The sequence below is a fragment of the Aegilops tauschii genome, chromosome 5 (genome assembly GCF_002575655.3).
Source record: "Aegilops tauschii subsp. strangulata cultivar AL8/78 chromosome 5, Aet v6.0, whole genome shotgun sequence".
In the NCBI taxonomy this organism is placed as follows: Eukaryota; Viridiplantae; Streptophyta; class Magnoliopsida; order Poales; family Poaceae; genus Aegilops; species Aegilops tauschii.
In genome coordinates, this window is record NC_053039.3 from 553958137 (window position 1) to 553973537 (window position 15401).

The following is a 15401-nucleotide window of genomic DNA, read 5'->3' on the forward strand; positions in this document are numbered from 1 at the left end:
AATATGACAAAATACGTTATATCAAGGATTGAATTGGGAGATAGGTGGTGTAATTGGAGGCCATAAAAATACAATAAACCCCTCAACAAATATTCATAGCATTCTTTATAAACTCGAACAAATATTATAAAGCTTGACTTCAGTCAAATCTAATATGCGAAGTAAATAAAAACAGAGAGAATGGTGGTAACTTTTGTTTACGAGCACGGCAATTTTCTGACGAAAAATAAACTGAGGACAAATTTATCATGCTTGCCAACTAAATTTGCTATGGTCAACAAACATAGATTGAAAAAAAAACCGTATTGCCATGGTAAAATCCAGAACGTTCGGTATTTATGGGCATCCTTAATAAATTAGGTGTGCACATAAAGTTCCGGCCGTATACGTGTCCACCACTCGCTCTGTAAATAATCGGCGGCTTCACTGACGAGTGGGCCCCAGCTCGACCTCACACAGTCACACTAAAGCTTTCGTCCTCTCCAGCGGCCTCCTCTCGTATCGACATCCTGCTGCTGCCTCTCTCACACAAATCTCAAACCCTACCTTGCTCTCGCTATCCCTCCAGATCCCGAGCTCCCCTCGCGCGCGCCCCGCCCCTCCCCGGCCGCCATGCGGATCCGCAGGTCCGCCTCCCGCCTGCTTGGCTCTGCCGCATCCGCCTCCTGCACGGAGGCCCCCCGATTCGAGCCGCCCCCGCCGCCAGCCCCAGCCCCAGCCCGCGAATCCGGCGCCGGGTTCCTGGGGCCGAAGACCTCCTCCGGCGGGGAGCCCTGCTGCGAGCTCAGCCGGTCGCCGTGGGACCTCATGGCCCAGCTCGACCTCTCGGATCCCCAGGTAATTTCCTCACCACCCGACCCCCTCGCTCCTTGCTCCGTGCTCTCCCGCCTGGCCGCAGCTTGCTGTATGTATTGCGCATTCGCGCGACGCTCTGTAGCAGCTAGCATGCCCGCCTCGCTACCTAGATCTCCTCCGCGGAGGTTACCATTGGGTCTGAAGCATGCCGCTAGGGTTCCGCTCCCCACGCCCGCGTGGTGCGGCGTCGAGGTCTAGCCGTAGGGCGCGTCAGTTAGCTCCCTGGCGGTAATCTGTGACCGGCTGGCGGTTGCGCTGCGGCCAATCGGGCTGCAAGTTCATCTGTCGGTCGCGAGCCCTACCTACCCGAACCCCCATTTCAGTTCAGCAATAGCAGGTAGCTCTTTTCGTTGGTTGATGTGTGTTTTCCGAATTACCATCTCATTCAGGTGGAGAAGCTCTTCGTGGAGACTTGCTTCATGAGTGTTTCCTGGCGAGGTAGCTGGCTCTTCCCAGCAAGCATCACCATGCCTGCCGGCTCCATCAGGGAGGAGGAAGACTTGGCCGTAGATATGGTTGACGGGGTCATCTTGAAACTGCACAAAGCTGTGGAAAAGATGGATAGCAAGCTGAAGCCATATAAGGGGGTCAAAGTGAACAAAGGAGTGTGGAGGTGCCGGAAGAATGACGGCAAGAGGTGGTGCTGCCGGCGGCCCGCGAGTAAGCCTAACTCATACTGCTCGTACCACTCGGATCAGAAGCTCTCCGTCGGCGACAAGCCACGTAGGAAGAGGCCCGACATCGACCTGGGCGAGGGGTTCTACTACTATGCGGGGTTTGGCCCCGGCACCAAGAGGCGCCGCACGTCAAGCAGCGGCAGCGTGCCGGAACCTCCACTGCCTGCTGAACCACTGAAAGAGGAGGCACCAGACGAGATGCAACTTGATTTTAGTGCAGGTCAGGTGCAGGCAGCGAATGAATCAGACCATCAAGTGGTGCTTGCTCCATCAGCACACATCGTCGACGAGCCTGGCACCGCTGGGATGGCGGACTGTGACAAGGAGAGCAGTGGTGATGGCATGCCGGAACTTCCAGTGCCTGCTAAACCACCAAAAGAGGAGGCACAGTCCGAAATGCAACTTAATTTTAGTGCAGGTCAGGAACAAGCTGATGACTCAAACCATCAAGAAGCACCGGCATCAGTACGTGTGGTCGACAAGCCTACAGGCAACGATGGCACCACTGGGATCGCAGGCTGGGACGAGGAGAGCAGCGATGACGAAGCGCTTGGCTGCAATGGCGAACAACCCTGCGACATCACCAAGCGGAAGGGCCCCTTCAAGAAGAGGTGGAGGAAGCCTGTGAAAGCCAGGTCACTCAAGTCACTGATGATGTCGTAGTGCCTGAGTCTCCGTGGTAATTTAGTCTAGTTAGCTCATCTTAGTCTGCTCCAATTTAGGTGCTGAGTTGCAGTGTACAAACTGCTTGTAGCATCTTTTCTGTTCGTGTGCTGTACTGTTTTAGCTGTCTGTACTGGCCGTTAGATCGAACTGAATTAATTTCTTAAAAGGTGTCGTTTAATCGTGATGGCGAGATGCAGCCACTGTTTTGTTGCGGGTGATTCCATTGCAGACGCTCCCCTAATTCAGTGCAGCCATATGCGTGCCTGAATGGTGTGATACAAATCTACAATACATGCATACAGATTATCTGCATATATACTCGATCTCTCAACGGTTGATGCATGATTGCTAGCTCTGGATGGAACGGGAAGTACGCAATTAAACTGTCAATGCAGATAGCTTATACCTTTTTTGAATTGTGGCGCCAGAGCTTCTGTTAATTCTTTGAGTAAATAGTCAACGAACCCAATAGCTTTGTTGTGCTTAGCGTACGTGCAAATAAAAGGCATTGAATTCACAATGTTTTCTTCACTCTTAATACAGCTCTATTAAGAAGAACGGAAACTGATACTCCGTCCGTCTTAAATTATTTGTCGCTCAAACGGAAGCGGTACTTTCTTTTCATGGGAGAAAGTTCTGATTTATTCATAATCAATTATGGCAGTCAAAAGAACAGAAGAGGTAACAAAAATTATAACCAGGTCTGTGGACCACCTAACGATGACTACAAGCACTGGAGCGAGCCGCCATCATCGCCCCTTCTTACAGGAGCCGGACAAACCTTGTTGTAGTAGCCAGTCGGGAAGTCATCATGCTAAGACCTCATATGATCAGCACGCCACATCAGCAACCATCGTCGACGAAGAAAGTCGTAGATTAGAAGGAACAAACTTGTAAACAACCAAACAAAGACTGGATCCAAATGGATCCACCAAAGACCAGTACCAATGAATCCCACAAGATCCGACGGAGACACACCTCCATACGCCCTCTAACGACACTAGACGCACCATCAGGATGTTGAACCTTACAAGAACGAGAGCAGGGTCCCTCCTGCGAGTGTGGGGCCGAGGTCCTCCACACCTCCATGGCCCAAAGGATATCGTAGATGGGGCGGATCGGCGGTAGCGCGGATGGGGGGAGAAGGAAAGCCTATGGTTTTTCTTGTCAAGGAGGAAAGAAGCAAAAAACTAAGACTTTGTACCATGCTTGAAAAGTAGTGCCACACGCGTCAGTATAAAATAAATCTAGTAGCTTCCAACAGTTTTTTACAGGGTAAAAAGAAGTTTTATTCCAAAATTATAGGTTACAATTGGATGTAGAAGTCCCTCAATGCAAGGTGCTCCACTCTATAGCCATATAGCAGTGCTACACTCGGTACAACTATACATCAACACTCGATCTAGTACCCAGATAATGTCGCCAAATTTCATTGCAAAAGAACATTTTGGATTTTCTTGGATTCATTCCAACCTTTTCGGCAATGTTCATTTAGTAGAAGACAATGTTTCTATCGACTACGAGGCATTTGTGGTAACTTCATACTTGTTGCTTCTTTTCTGTGAATGGCGAAACTTTGGGTGGCGTCAACTATGCCACGTTGCAAAATTTCTAGCGTAAACTTTCTCTTTTCTTTTTTGTGATATGCCTGAGGATCACATTGCGCCTATTATATTAGGTAGATGACCATTTTTAGAACAGTTAAAGCTAATCAATGTGTTTGAAGAAAATGTTTGATTTGATCTCCCTTCTCGAGATCCATTTGTCAAACATTTTCCTAGGAAGAAGAAGAGGAAGATCTACAATGGAGAAGGAATTGTGTTGAATGCAAGAAGTTATTGATTGGGTGTTGGTTTGCCCAATGACAAGTAATCACTAATGTGGTTGAGCTAAACGACCGAAAACAAACAGCTTCATGGGAGGCAGCCCATGGAAATAAGATAGTGTAAGTTTTGTTTTGTTTTGTGTGTGTAAATAAAGGAGTGGCCGCAACAAAGAAATGAAAAAGAGATGGAGAAAAAATGTATTAGCGCCCGTATGATTGTGCTGTAATTCACTCATATTTCCTGGGTTTTTCTTGCCTTAGAGAGTTGGGACAAACCTCTTAGGAACATAAACAAACCTTAAAGAAACTAGGTGTTTTGAGCATGCAAAGCCAAAGATGGAGCTTGGTACGAGCAACCATGCTTGTACGGGCGATCGTACCCACCAGGCGAGGCAACGCCAAAGTTTCCGGTGAAGAAGACGGTAGTGCTCATACCGAAGAGGAGAGGCAATGCCAAATTATCCAGGGGAGAATATGGCGTGTAGTACAAGAGAGAGCGGTACTCGCAGTCGTACCAACCCTTGCGAGATCAACAGAAGAATCCAGGGGAGATGGCGTAGTGGCCGCTCATACCCGGGCTTGTACCGTACGATAATGCCAGCACCGGACCTATCCAGGGAAGAAGGCGGGGTCTGGTACAAGTAGACATGCTCATACCAACCCTTGTACCAGCCAAGATCAGATGTAATTCAACTTCCAGAGGATAAAATGATGTCTGGTCCGAGAGCTAGAGCTCGTACCGGCTCTCATACCACGTGAAATCTTAGCCATAAAGTGCCCGAGAGGAGGTAACCCTTAACCATATTTTCCATCTATAGGGTGACTTGGCAATCGAGGTGCGGGAGGAGGTTGCCACTTTAAGGTGCAGCGTTGAGAGGCGGCATCCTCGGCCACAACAGAGCACGGCTTGAGACATCTTGATGATAAGCTATGAGGTATTTACGTGATTGTTACATATACACCCTCTTCGGATGTTGTGATTCTATATGCAGCACGATTCCCTCAATTGCCCTCCTTGCACCGTCAGGATCCATGTCCACCACCTCCTTCACAACCATGAAGCTTGTTGTGGCAGCAACATATGGCCCTAGGTAATAGTACTTCGTCTTTTTTGTAAGCTCTCCTTTTACTAATAAATTTCAAAAGTGTAACTCTCTTTGATTTCATTATATAGGCCACACCCAACATCCCTTCTTGCCATAGTTTGTGCAATCGCAGGTTTTCGCATCCTCCATTTAGGGCATGACCTTGTCTTTCAAATTCCACCAGTACCACCCACGTGGAACATGACTGAATGCGAGTAGGTAGTGGATGCCTTTGGGAACTGAAGCGGGAACGCAAAAAAGCATTGGAAATTGGAGAACTAAAGTTTGACTAGACCACTAAACATAACTACACTGAAAAAACTTCAGAAACTTATTTATGAACCACTAAGCTCAACTAAACTGAAAAAGTTTTAGATAACTACACTGAACTTAACTGAAAAAGGTTGTTCAGATAACTGAAATTAACTAAACTAAACAACCATTCTGAAAGAGGTAAATCAGCACCCAGGAACTTGCAGGGAATCAGCACCCCGCCACCCAACAATTTGCACTCTATGTGATGGTTTGGTCCCCACTTTTTTCTTTGATCCCCTTCTTCTTCCTCTTGTCCACCACTAGATCCCCTTCTTCCTCTTCTTGCGATGCTCCCCTTCTTCCTCTTCTTCCTCTATTCCTCTTCCAGCACCACATCAATGGTTTTGCGGGATGATCTTTCCAGCTCATCTGATGATGACTCCGTGACCAGCCAGGTTAGTCTCTGTCCCGGAGTTATCTCACATAACTAGGGTTTTGGGGGGGAAGGCGGAATTTTAGTCAGAACTCAATTGAAGGTATTTACTTTTCTTTTAGCCGTCACCCACCATTTTCTACAAGAATGTAGAGTCCTGGCTACAGATCTTCCTGCCAGATGTGAGCATCAATCTGTCTGTTAGAAGCTCGTGGCATTTGAATTAGTTGATAGTGGCTGGAGGCTCCTAGCTTGTGGAGACAAGGTTAGTAAAAAATTGTCATTTCAGTTCTTTTTTAGTATTTGACATTTTTGTGCCATTTAAGTGTAATTTCAGTATACTAGAATCTATGTGCTCTGTATAGTGCAATTTAAGTGCAGTTTGATAAATTAAGTATGTTGTTGGTGTTATCAGTTGTGTGCTTTAATTCATTTGATAAATTTTAGTTCAGACACAATTTGGTAATTTGTAGCTTGCAGACATAATTTAACTAAATAAGTTCAGTCAATTTAACCGAGAAAGTTCAGAAAATTTAAGTCAATTTGGTAATTTGCAAGTTCATAAAATGCGAATAGTTCAGAAAGTTTAGGCAATTAAGTCAATTTAGAAAGTTCTATTATTTTTCACCGTATCGATGCATTAGTCATGTTAGTTTGTGCACTGTGAGCAAGGCGGAGGGGAAAACGAGAGAACTTAATGTTTATTTGCTAACTAATACCATTGCATGCAATGAACTGACCACTGCATGCCTTGCTAGGTAGTCTCAAGTCATTGAAAGCATACACGTCTCACATCTCTTATTGGTTGATTCCTTTATTCATGTCAAGAAATAAGAAATGAGGTGGAAGTTAATGCAATGCGCCTAAGTGTTTTGGGATTATTTGGTTTCGTAATGTGCCTCTTAAGTTTAGTTTGGTTACAGGAATATTGTTTCCAGTTTAGGTGGATCTGTACTTTCCTTTCTTGATAGGAAGGACTTAAATGCAGCTATATGGAGTGGGTTAACCCTGAATGGCCTGCCCTTTGAATATGAGTCTAGCTAGGATCTGGAGCATGTATGATGAGGAGATGAAACAGAGGCTCAGACAAAATGTAGTGAATGCTGAAGAAAACTTGGAAGATTTTGGGAGAGAAGAAAAGATGGAAAATGAGCTTAGTTCATATAAACTTGTTTTTGCTAAGATGGTGGCTGAAAAGGAGCATGCAATGGCCGAATTAGGCAATACACAACTTGCTCTGCATGACCTAAAGCAAGAGCTTGAGAAGAAGAACATGGCTGATAAATCAGCCACAAACATCCATCAAGTGTTGAGTGCAAAGGGAGAGAAAGAGATGGACCAGATGATGCAAAAGAGGGACAGTTTGACGGAAGAAAGGAATGTGTTAAAGCAAGAGAAAAAGAAGCTTGAGTACACTATTGCTAGTCATTTCACATAGAAGGGGGACACTAAGGACAAGATAAGGAAGCTTAAGGGGATCCTGGATGAATTTGAGTGATGCTATATCGTTGTACTTGTTGTAATGCTGGCAGAATTTGTAGCACTTAATTTGATAGACTTGTGTAATAAAATTGTATTAGTGATTAAGTATAGTTGGTGTTGTCATTCCTGTGCCTAAATTCAAACATTGCAGTCAATTAAGTCAGTTCCGTCAATTTAGTTACAGTCAATTTAACTGTACCTAAATTTAGTCAATTTAACTGAAAAACACAGTGAATTTGGGAAGTTGCAAATTTAGAAAATGTGAACAGTGCAGAAAGTTAAGTCAATTCAGTCCTTTTAGGTACAATCAATTTTACTGTACCTAAATTCAGTCAGTTTAACTGGAAAAGTTTAGATCAACCAATTTCGTAATTTTTTTCATATGTTGCATTTTTGGTAGTTGCTATTTTTGGAAAGAATGCATGATTCTTCTTTTGGCTTATGGATTTTTTTGGCAAGTTCTTCTCTTGAGAATAAATAGTATAGTACAAATAACTTAACTTAACTGAACATAAACCATAAACATCACAGATAGCATCATATAACATAAACATCTTTAGTTCATGCATCACTTGCATGTTTTCAATCCAAGCTAACTTAACTTATATGCTGACTTATAAAGCACACCTGAACATTTCAGATCATCAGACTACAATAACTTATATGCAGAATATATACAACATACCTAACTGCATTACCTACTAACGTATATGCTAAATTCATATAACAACATACCTAACTGCTACAACTTCTTCTGCATTATCAACCCTTCTTCTTTAGTCCTTCTTCAGTATCATCAGGCGCGTAGTAGGCTCCTTCTTCACCTTCTTGACGACAAGCGATTCTTCCACAGGCACAACCTCTTCTTTAACTTGGACCGCAACAGCTACTGGAGTAGCTGCTGGAGCGATGGGGTTCTTCAGAATGATCTGAACCTCATCGGACTCGTCCTCAGAGATGGTGGTTGGCTCCTGGACAGGCAGAGGGATGGCAGGCTCGAACTCGCCGTGCACCGCTGCGGGCACATCGATGAGGATGGGTGTGACGTGTTCCGCCCGTAAGGCCACTTCCCCATTTGTGTTCTTGTGCTTCTGGCATATTAAGCTAGGCCATGTTTTGCCTCTTTTCTTTTGTTGTAGAATCTAACCATGAGGTGGGTTTTGATCTGATATGCCACTCCCTAGCTTCAAGAATATATTTATTGAAAACCTCACAGTTGTCATTCACAAGGATATCACACTTGGGAAAATCTCTTTGGAACCCCCTAACCCAAGTGTTTGGTGGGAGTTTCTCAAGCCATGTGTAGGCTTCTAAGCTGATGGCCTCATTTCCACCATGCTTGCATCCCATAGTTGTGTTTGTTGTGCTTCTTGCACACTTCCATAGCTGATTCTTAAGACATTTCCTTTGTGTGTTTACTGAAAATTTTGTATATATGTCTCACATAGTGTCTCTGTTCTGCATCAGGAAAGTGTTGTCTCAATCCCTTGATGAGCCCCTTTTGTTTGTCTGACACTATAGTCCATGGCTCTGCGTTAATTATTCCCAAGTCACATTTCAGTTTTGAAAGAAACCATTTCCATGTGTCAGTGTTCTCAACCTCCGCAACTGCAAATGCTAGAGGGTAAATGCAGTTATTGGGATCCATCCCAATAGCACACAACAGAACACCTCCATACTTGGTCTTTAAGTGGCAGATATCTAAACATATGACAGGCCTACATGTTTGCATGAAACCTCTTTTGCAGGCATCCAGAGAGAAATAACAACTTCCAGGTATGCCATCATTGACAACCACATAGAAAGAGTTGCCTCTGTTTTATCTTTTGAATTCCTATGCATAATCCTACATGTTATTGTACTACTCTTACTCATCTCCTTAAATGAATTTCTTCACTAGTCTCTTGGCCCTTCTCAGTTTGCTCCTTGATGCTATCATGTTCCAATCCTTCTGAACTACCCTTGAAAAGTTCTTCATGTTCATGATTTCGTATGCTCTGAAAGAATCAACATACTTTTGAGTCATAAAGGGAGCAGTGCAAGACCTAAGACTCCATTTCTTTATGCATGTATGTTGTGGGTTGTATTTCGTTATGATGAAGCACGTGGTTCTTCTATCAAATGATGCACACAAAGAACAAGGGTACCCATCTTCACAGATGGTCTTCAGTCTTCTCCTATCAGTTCTGGGAAACCCAATGTCAACTCTTTTCTGATAGCTGTACTCTTTGAAAGATTTTCTCAGTAACTAAACAGCTCCAAAGGTCTGACCAACTTGGAAGCTTGGTTTACTCAAGTCTTATTCTCTGAAAGATTTGAAATTCAGCTTCTCATAATCTTCATCATAATCAAGCAAATACATGTTCCCATCTTTAGTAGGATCATCAGGTTCTTTTTGGGCTGCTTTACCTTTCTCATACTCAACATTTCTTTCAAACAAATCATCATCCCCATCTTGCAGATCAATATCTGAGTCAACAAGCTATGAATTGTAATCCTCATCTAAAGAATGAATTCCTGCATCATCAACTGCATCTGCTGCATCCATGTTCAGAACCCTACAGATCCCCCCCTATACTGAACTGAAATGTATGGACATACTCTCCTGGTTGAGGTGGTCCTGTATGTACTCCCCATCTGACTCTTCCACACTATCTAATAGTGCATCTTCAACTTTTTCGACAAAGGGTGGATTTTATTAACTCAAAATGAAGCATCGAGTGAATACAAACATAATGAGCACACACCCGGCCTCTGCATTGCTAAGATGCACACAGCCAACACACACCAAACACACCGGCAAATAGCAAAGTCATACAAGACCAAAGCTATGCCTTAGCATGGAAAAAGAAGAAGAAAAAAGCCAAAGCGATCAACATAGCGATCGACAAACTACAGTAACGATCTTATCCGCACCAACATTCTCTTGACACCACAAGGACGACGAAGTTCTTTAACAGCAACGCCTTCAGGAAGGGAACAACGCTCAAACACCATCGTCACCGGATCCAACCATCAAAGATTAGATTCTAGCTTTTCACCCTGAAGAACAAGTCTGAGCATATCCGAGCTATGCCTTCAACAAAGTAACAACGAAAAATTTCGCCATTGCCAGGTATAACCAAATTGGGTCAGACCTAGGATTTTCACCTCGGAGCTCGAGACTAGGTAGTCCAGAAGCACCACCGAATTGAAGTCAATCATGTGTTGTCGCCACCACTTTCCTGCGATCCCAATAGCTGCATACATTGTCGCTGCACAACCTCACCCTCTGCGTTAAATCGTCGTCCATAGATTGTGTCTCATCGCTGAAGGCAAGCTGGACAAAAGTGAGAGCCACCAAAACTCACAAAGGAGCATTTTGGCTGCATCCCACAAATTCGTCGGTACGAGCCACTGACAATAGCCACCGAATCTGAAAAGAGAAACCCTCACAAAAGATCCTTGTCCGGCCATCGCAATCTGTAGCTCAAGAAGTCGGCCGATGCCGCCACAGTAAGGCCTGATGAATACCACTACTGGATGGCGCCGACCAATGGAGGACGCCTGCTGCATACCAAATATAGACGGATCGGTGAGAGGACGAGCCCTCGCCTGCTCGCCCATCATTAACCAATCAGATCTGATCTATTGTGCAGGGGAAGGCACTAGGCATCGTGGGGCGCCGACGGGCTAGAGCAAGACTGTCGCAGTCCTCCTGGCTAGCCCTCCACGTCCAGACCTCCATGTCCAGATCGGAACTCCTTCAATACAAGACGGAGAATATCCAGCCGGTGTTGACTCGCTTGGGGGAGAGGGACTGAGGGAGACGGCCTCAGACGTTGCAACGTCGGAGAGAGTCCCGCCGCCGCTGCCGTACGCCGCGCAGGGCTATGCCCGCCAGCTCCGACTGACGGCGGCGAGGGGTTAGGGACAAGGAAGAGCCCTGTTGTGGCCAAGATGGATCGCCTCCCGAGTCGCCGACGCGGAGCCAAGCTATTTTGGCTTTTTACTGGAACGTCCCAGCCTCATCCTCTTGTTCTTGCTCAGCCTGCTCCACTTGCACTTGCTCAGCCTGCTCTTGCTATGCATGCTCTTCTTGCACTTGCTCCTAATTTGCTCGAATGCCACCGAATTTGACTACTCGAGGTCCTTCATCATCAAAATGAATAAGAATAGGAGAAACAAATGATCTCATGCTCTCATCGTGATCAAGAAATAACTACTAGAACTGGTTCCCATTAAGAGCACAATCCTTCATGTTCTCTGTCATAGTATTGCCCCTATCTTAATCACTCTTAATCCATTCTTATACATTGTCAATCGAGGAACACACCACTACATCCTAATCCTACCCAAAAACATATACCCTATTTAGTCCACTAATCTGCCAACAACATTACATGTCCAATTATCTATGTCACAGTAGTCAAACCAAATCGAATGGCCTTTGTGGTAACCCCTATGCTTGCCTGCACAAAGGAAATAGCCACCATGTATGACCTCAACAGATCTCCATAGAGAAGTGGTTGTTTAGGGGGTCCTACAAAAAAAGCAAAGTGACAATGTTCAAACAAGCAAAATTCAGGCAGGTTCAGACAGTACTAAATTCAGAAAAGATAGACAAATTATTGGACCAAAAACATGGTTTTCTGGACCTCCACTAAACAAATATATGATCTCTCACATCCAAAAGCATGGATTTTTGGGCGCATCTGACAAACACAAGGGCATCTGATAAACAAAATGTCATATGATAAACACAAGGGAACCAAGCAAATAGTAAAGCAAGCATTTTTGGCCTAGTTGTCATACCCTTGGATTTCACCATAACATCCCTCCGATTTCACCTGCAAACCCCCCATGTAACCCTAATTTAACTCTACCACTAGTTTGAATGCCACAGCTAAAACCCTACCATGCAGACCCCTCAACCCGTGGCAAAAAGGGAGAAGGAGCCTAAACCCTAACACGCTTGTGCAATTGAACCCTACCCGCAGTCATTCCCGAAGAAGAAAGAGACGTACAAGCATAGAAGGAGGCGACGATGACGACGTACCACATAGGGGCCATGACGTATCAGGCAGACGACACTTGGGAGCGCGAGGAACGTCACGAAAGCCCCTCCGAAACGGCACAGATGGCGGCTCCGCATCCGACGAAGAGCTCATGGCGCCGTCGCCACGCTCGCTCCCGCCAATGAGGTCCAAGTGACCACCTCGGCAGCCACGAAGAAACAGGGAAGGGGAAAGCGAGGGGGAGAGGGTGATGGAGAAGAGGGGTGTGGTCTGGTCACTAGGGTTTTAGTTTTGTCGAATTTGCAAAAGAAAAAAAACCCTCGAATGTCTAAGTATTAATATTTGTTCCGAAGATGTGTCCAGTCAACGCTAGGTGGATCGAGTGGACCGGTGCCAAACCAGGACATACGTACATACATACATACATACATACATACATACATACATACATAAAATTGTATTTGGGACCGTAGGTGAGTTCCTTTGACAAGTTTAGGGTCCGTATTTGAGGTATTTCGAAATACAGATACTAAAATGAGTTCCAGCGCAAGTTTAGTGACTATGGGGTGAGATTCTCTCTTTAAAACTACTCCATCCGTTCTTAATATAAGTCTTTTTATTTAGAGACTTCAATGTCGTATATAAACATATTTTAGAGTGTAGATTCATCCATTTCACTTCATATGTAGTTTATATTGGAATATCTAAAAAACTTATATTGAAGAACAGAGGAAGTATATATGATTCGAAGCACAACCACGGCACACTAGCTTGCCGTGAGCATGAAGTTCAGGCCGTACACGTGCCACCACTCACTTGGCGGCTTCACTGACGAGTGGGCCACAACTCGACCTCACGCTAGTCGTCTAGGATCTCGGGTAGGGGGTCCCGAACCGTGCGTCTAGGATCGATGGTAACAGGAGACGGGGGGCATGATGTTTACCCAGGGTCGGGCCCTCTCTATGGAGGTAATACCCTACTTCCTGCTTGATTGATCTTGATGAATCTGAGTGTTACAAGAGTTGATCTACCACGAGATCGTAATGGCTAAACCCTAGAAGTCTAGCCTATGTGAATATGGTAATGAGTCTGCTCTATCAGGACTACTCTCTCCGGTTTATATAGACACCGGAGAGATCTAGGGTTACATGAAGTCGGTTACATCAAAGGGAATCTTCATAGTCGGTCGCCAAGCTTGCCTTCCACGCCATGTAGAGTCCAATCCGGACACGGGTATAGTCTTCGGCCTTCATGTCTTCACAGCCCATTAGTCCGGCCCAAAGGATAGCAGGTCGGACGCCCAAGGACCCCGAAGTCCAGGACTCCCTCAGTAGCCCTTGAACCTGGCTTCAATGACGAGGACTCCCTCAGTAGCCCCTGAACCTGTCTTCGGCATTGCAAGGCGGGTTCCCTCCTTCCGAACTCCAGAATAGTCTTCGGGTGTAGTAAGCATGTCCGGACCTGTGCATATAATTGCAGAAAATACAATATTCCACGAGTCCAATTTGTTGATAACTGTTTATGGCATCGTATCACGCGTGCCTGGTTACTATTTCCAACCGTTGGCTAGCACGTCGCCCCACGTCTTGGGACGTGGTTTTACTGGCACGTCTTGTCAAGGCAGAGATCGTGTTCCCTTATTTACGGGATTTCTATTAATGCAGGCGTGGGTAACCCAACCGTCCCCTGGGTACAACGCTTTGGGGACAGGTAAGTTTCGAGACCCAGGTGGAGACGCTCAGTATTTGGGGTCTTTATATAGGGACCCAGACTCGTCCTTTTCCTTTGCGCTCGCTCCTTCCTCAACCCCAGCAATCCCAAGTTCCAACCCTCGGGTTCCAATCGCCACCAGCCCTAATCATGTCCGGATCCAGCCATCAAGGCCGGTGGGTGGCTTCTTCTGTCACAGAAGAGGATATTGCGAAGCTCCGCGCAGCGAGGTATCTGACCCCGGAAATCCTCCATCGGCTTCCTGCATAGGGGCAGGTTATTCCAACCCCCAAATCCGGCGAGAGGGTAGTATTTGTGTCCCACTTCCTCCATGGGTTAGGGTTCGCGCTTAACCCCTTCGTCCGGGGCTCATGTTCTACTATGGGCTAGATTTTCACGATCTGGCCCCGGACTCTATTCTCCTCATCTCGACATTTATTGTCACGTGTGAGGCCTTCCTCCGGACTCCTCCACACTTTGGTTTGTGGCTCAAGACCTTTGACGTGAGGCCGCAGGTGACAGAGGAGGAGCAGGCAGAGTGCAGCAGCGTCATAATAGGCAAGCTTGCCGGCGCGGTTTGGTTTGAAGGATCCTTCGCCGAGCCTTCCGGCATGTGGTAGTAGGGGTGGTTTTATATCAACGAGCCGTGGGGCTCCAAGTGGGCGGCTACGCCTGCGTTCCGACCCAGTCCTCCAATTCAGCTTGCTTCATGGATCAATAAGGGATTGGATTGGGGATCTGTCAATGAAGTGCAGACTTTGCAAAGTCGCATCCGGAGCCTTTGTGAGAAGGGCATCGATCTTGTGAACGTCGTTCAAGTAATGCTAGTCCGCCGGATCCTGCCATGTTAGCGGTGGCCTCTCCGTATGTGGCAGTTTAACCCAGAAGGGCGACGGACTCTTCAGCACTTCTTCGACACTACGCACGAAGGAATGTGGAAATTATATTTCGGGGAGCGAGAGCAATGGCCGGACACCACCGAAGACGTTGGCCTTGACTGCAATCATCCAGACACTTCGGTAAGTATTCAATCTCCGAACACCTTCTATTCAAGCATCTCTTGACAAGATACTGAACAATCCGTCCCTATACAGGACTGGATAAAGAAAGTGGTGTTAATCTGGTGTCCGGCGCCCCTTCCCGAAGACTCTGCGACCGCCCTGCTGATGAGGATGCTGATTCAGACACCGTACCAGGTGTCTGCAGAGGGGGGCGAGAGCGGGGAGCCCAGAGGTGATGCCCGTCCTGAGGACGAATTAGACGTTGTGTTCGGGGAAACCGAAACCCTTTTGCCCGAGGGCAAAGGTGCAGAGGAAGCTCTCCATGGAAAGAAGAGGGCCGCTTCTGAAGATCAGGAGGGGAAACCTTCCAAGAAAGGGAAAACGCCATCGTCGGGCGGCTTGGGCCAGGCAAGCG

At 46.1% G+C, this 15401-nt stretch overlaps 1 protein-coding gene across 1 annotated transcript; it reads left to right on the forward strand.

Moving 5' to 3' along the window:
• Positions 1 to 487: 487 nt before the first annotated feature.
• LOC109744800 (uncharacterized) lies at positions 488 to 2376 on the forward strand. The gene is made up of 2 exons (XM_045229327.2): positions 488 to 837; positions 1245 to 2376. The coding sequence occupies exons 1-2, from the start codon at positions 613 to 615 to the stop codon at positions 2193 to 2195; spliced, it is 1176 nt and encodes a 391-aa protein (XP_045085262.2). The 5' UTR covers positions 488 to 612; the 3' UTR covers positions 2196 to 2376.
• Positions 2377 to 15401: the final 13025 nt, after the last annotated feature.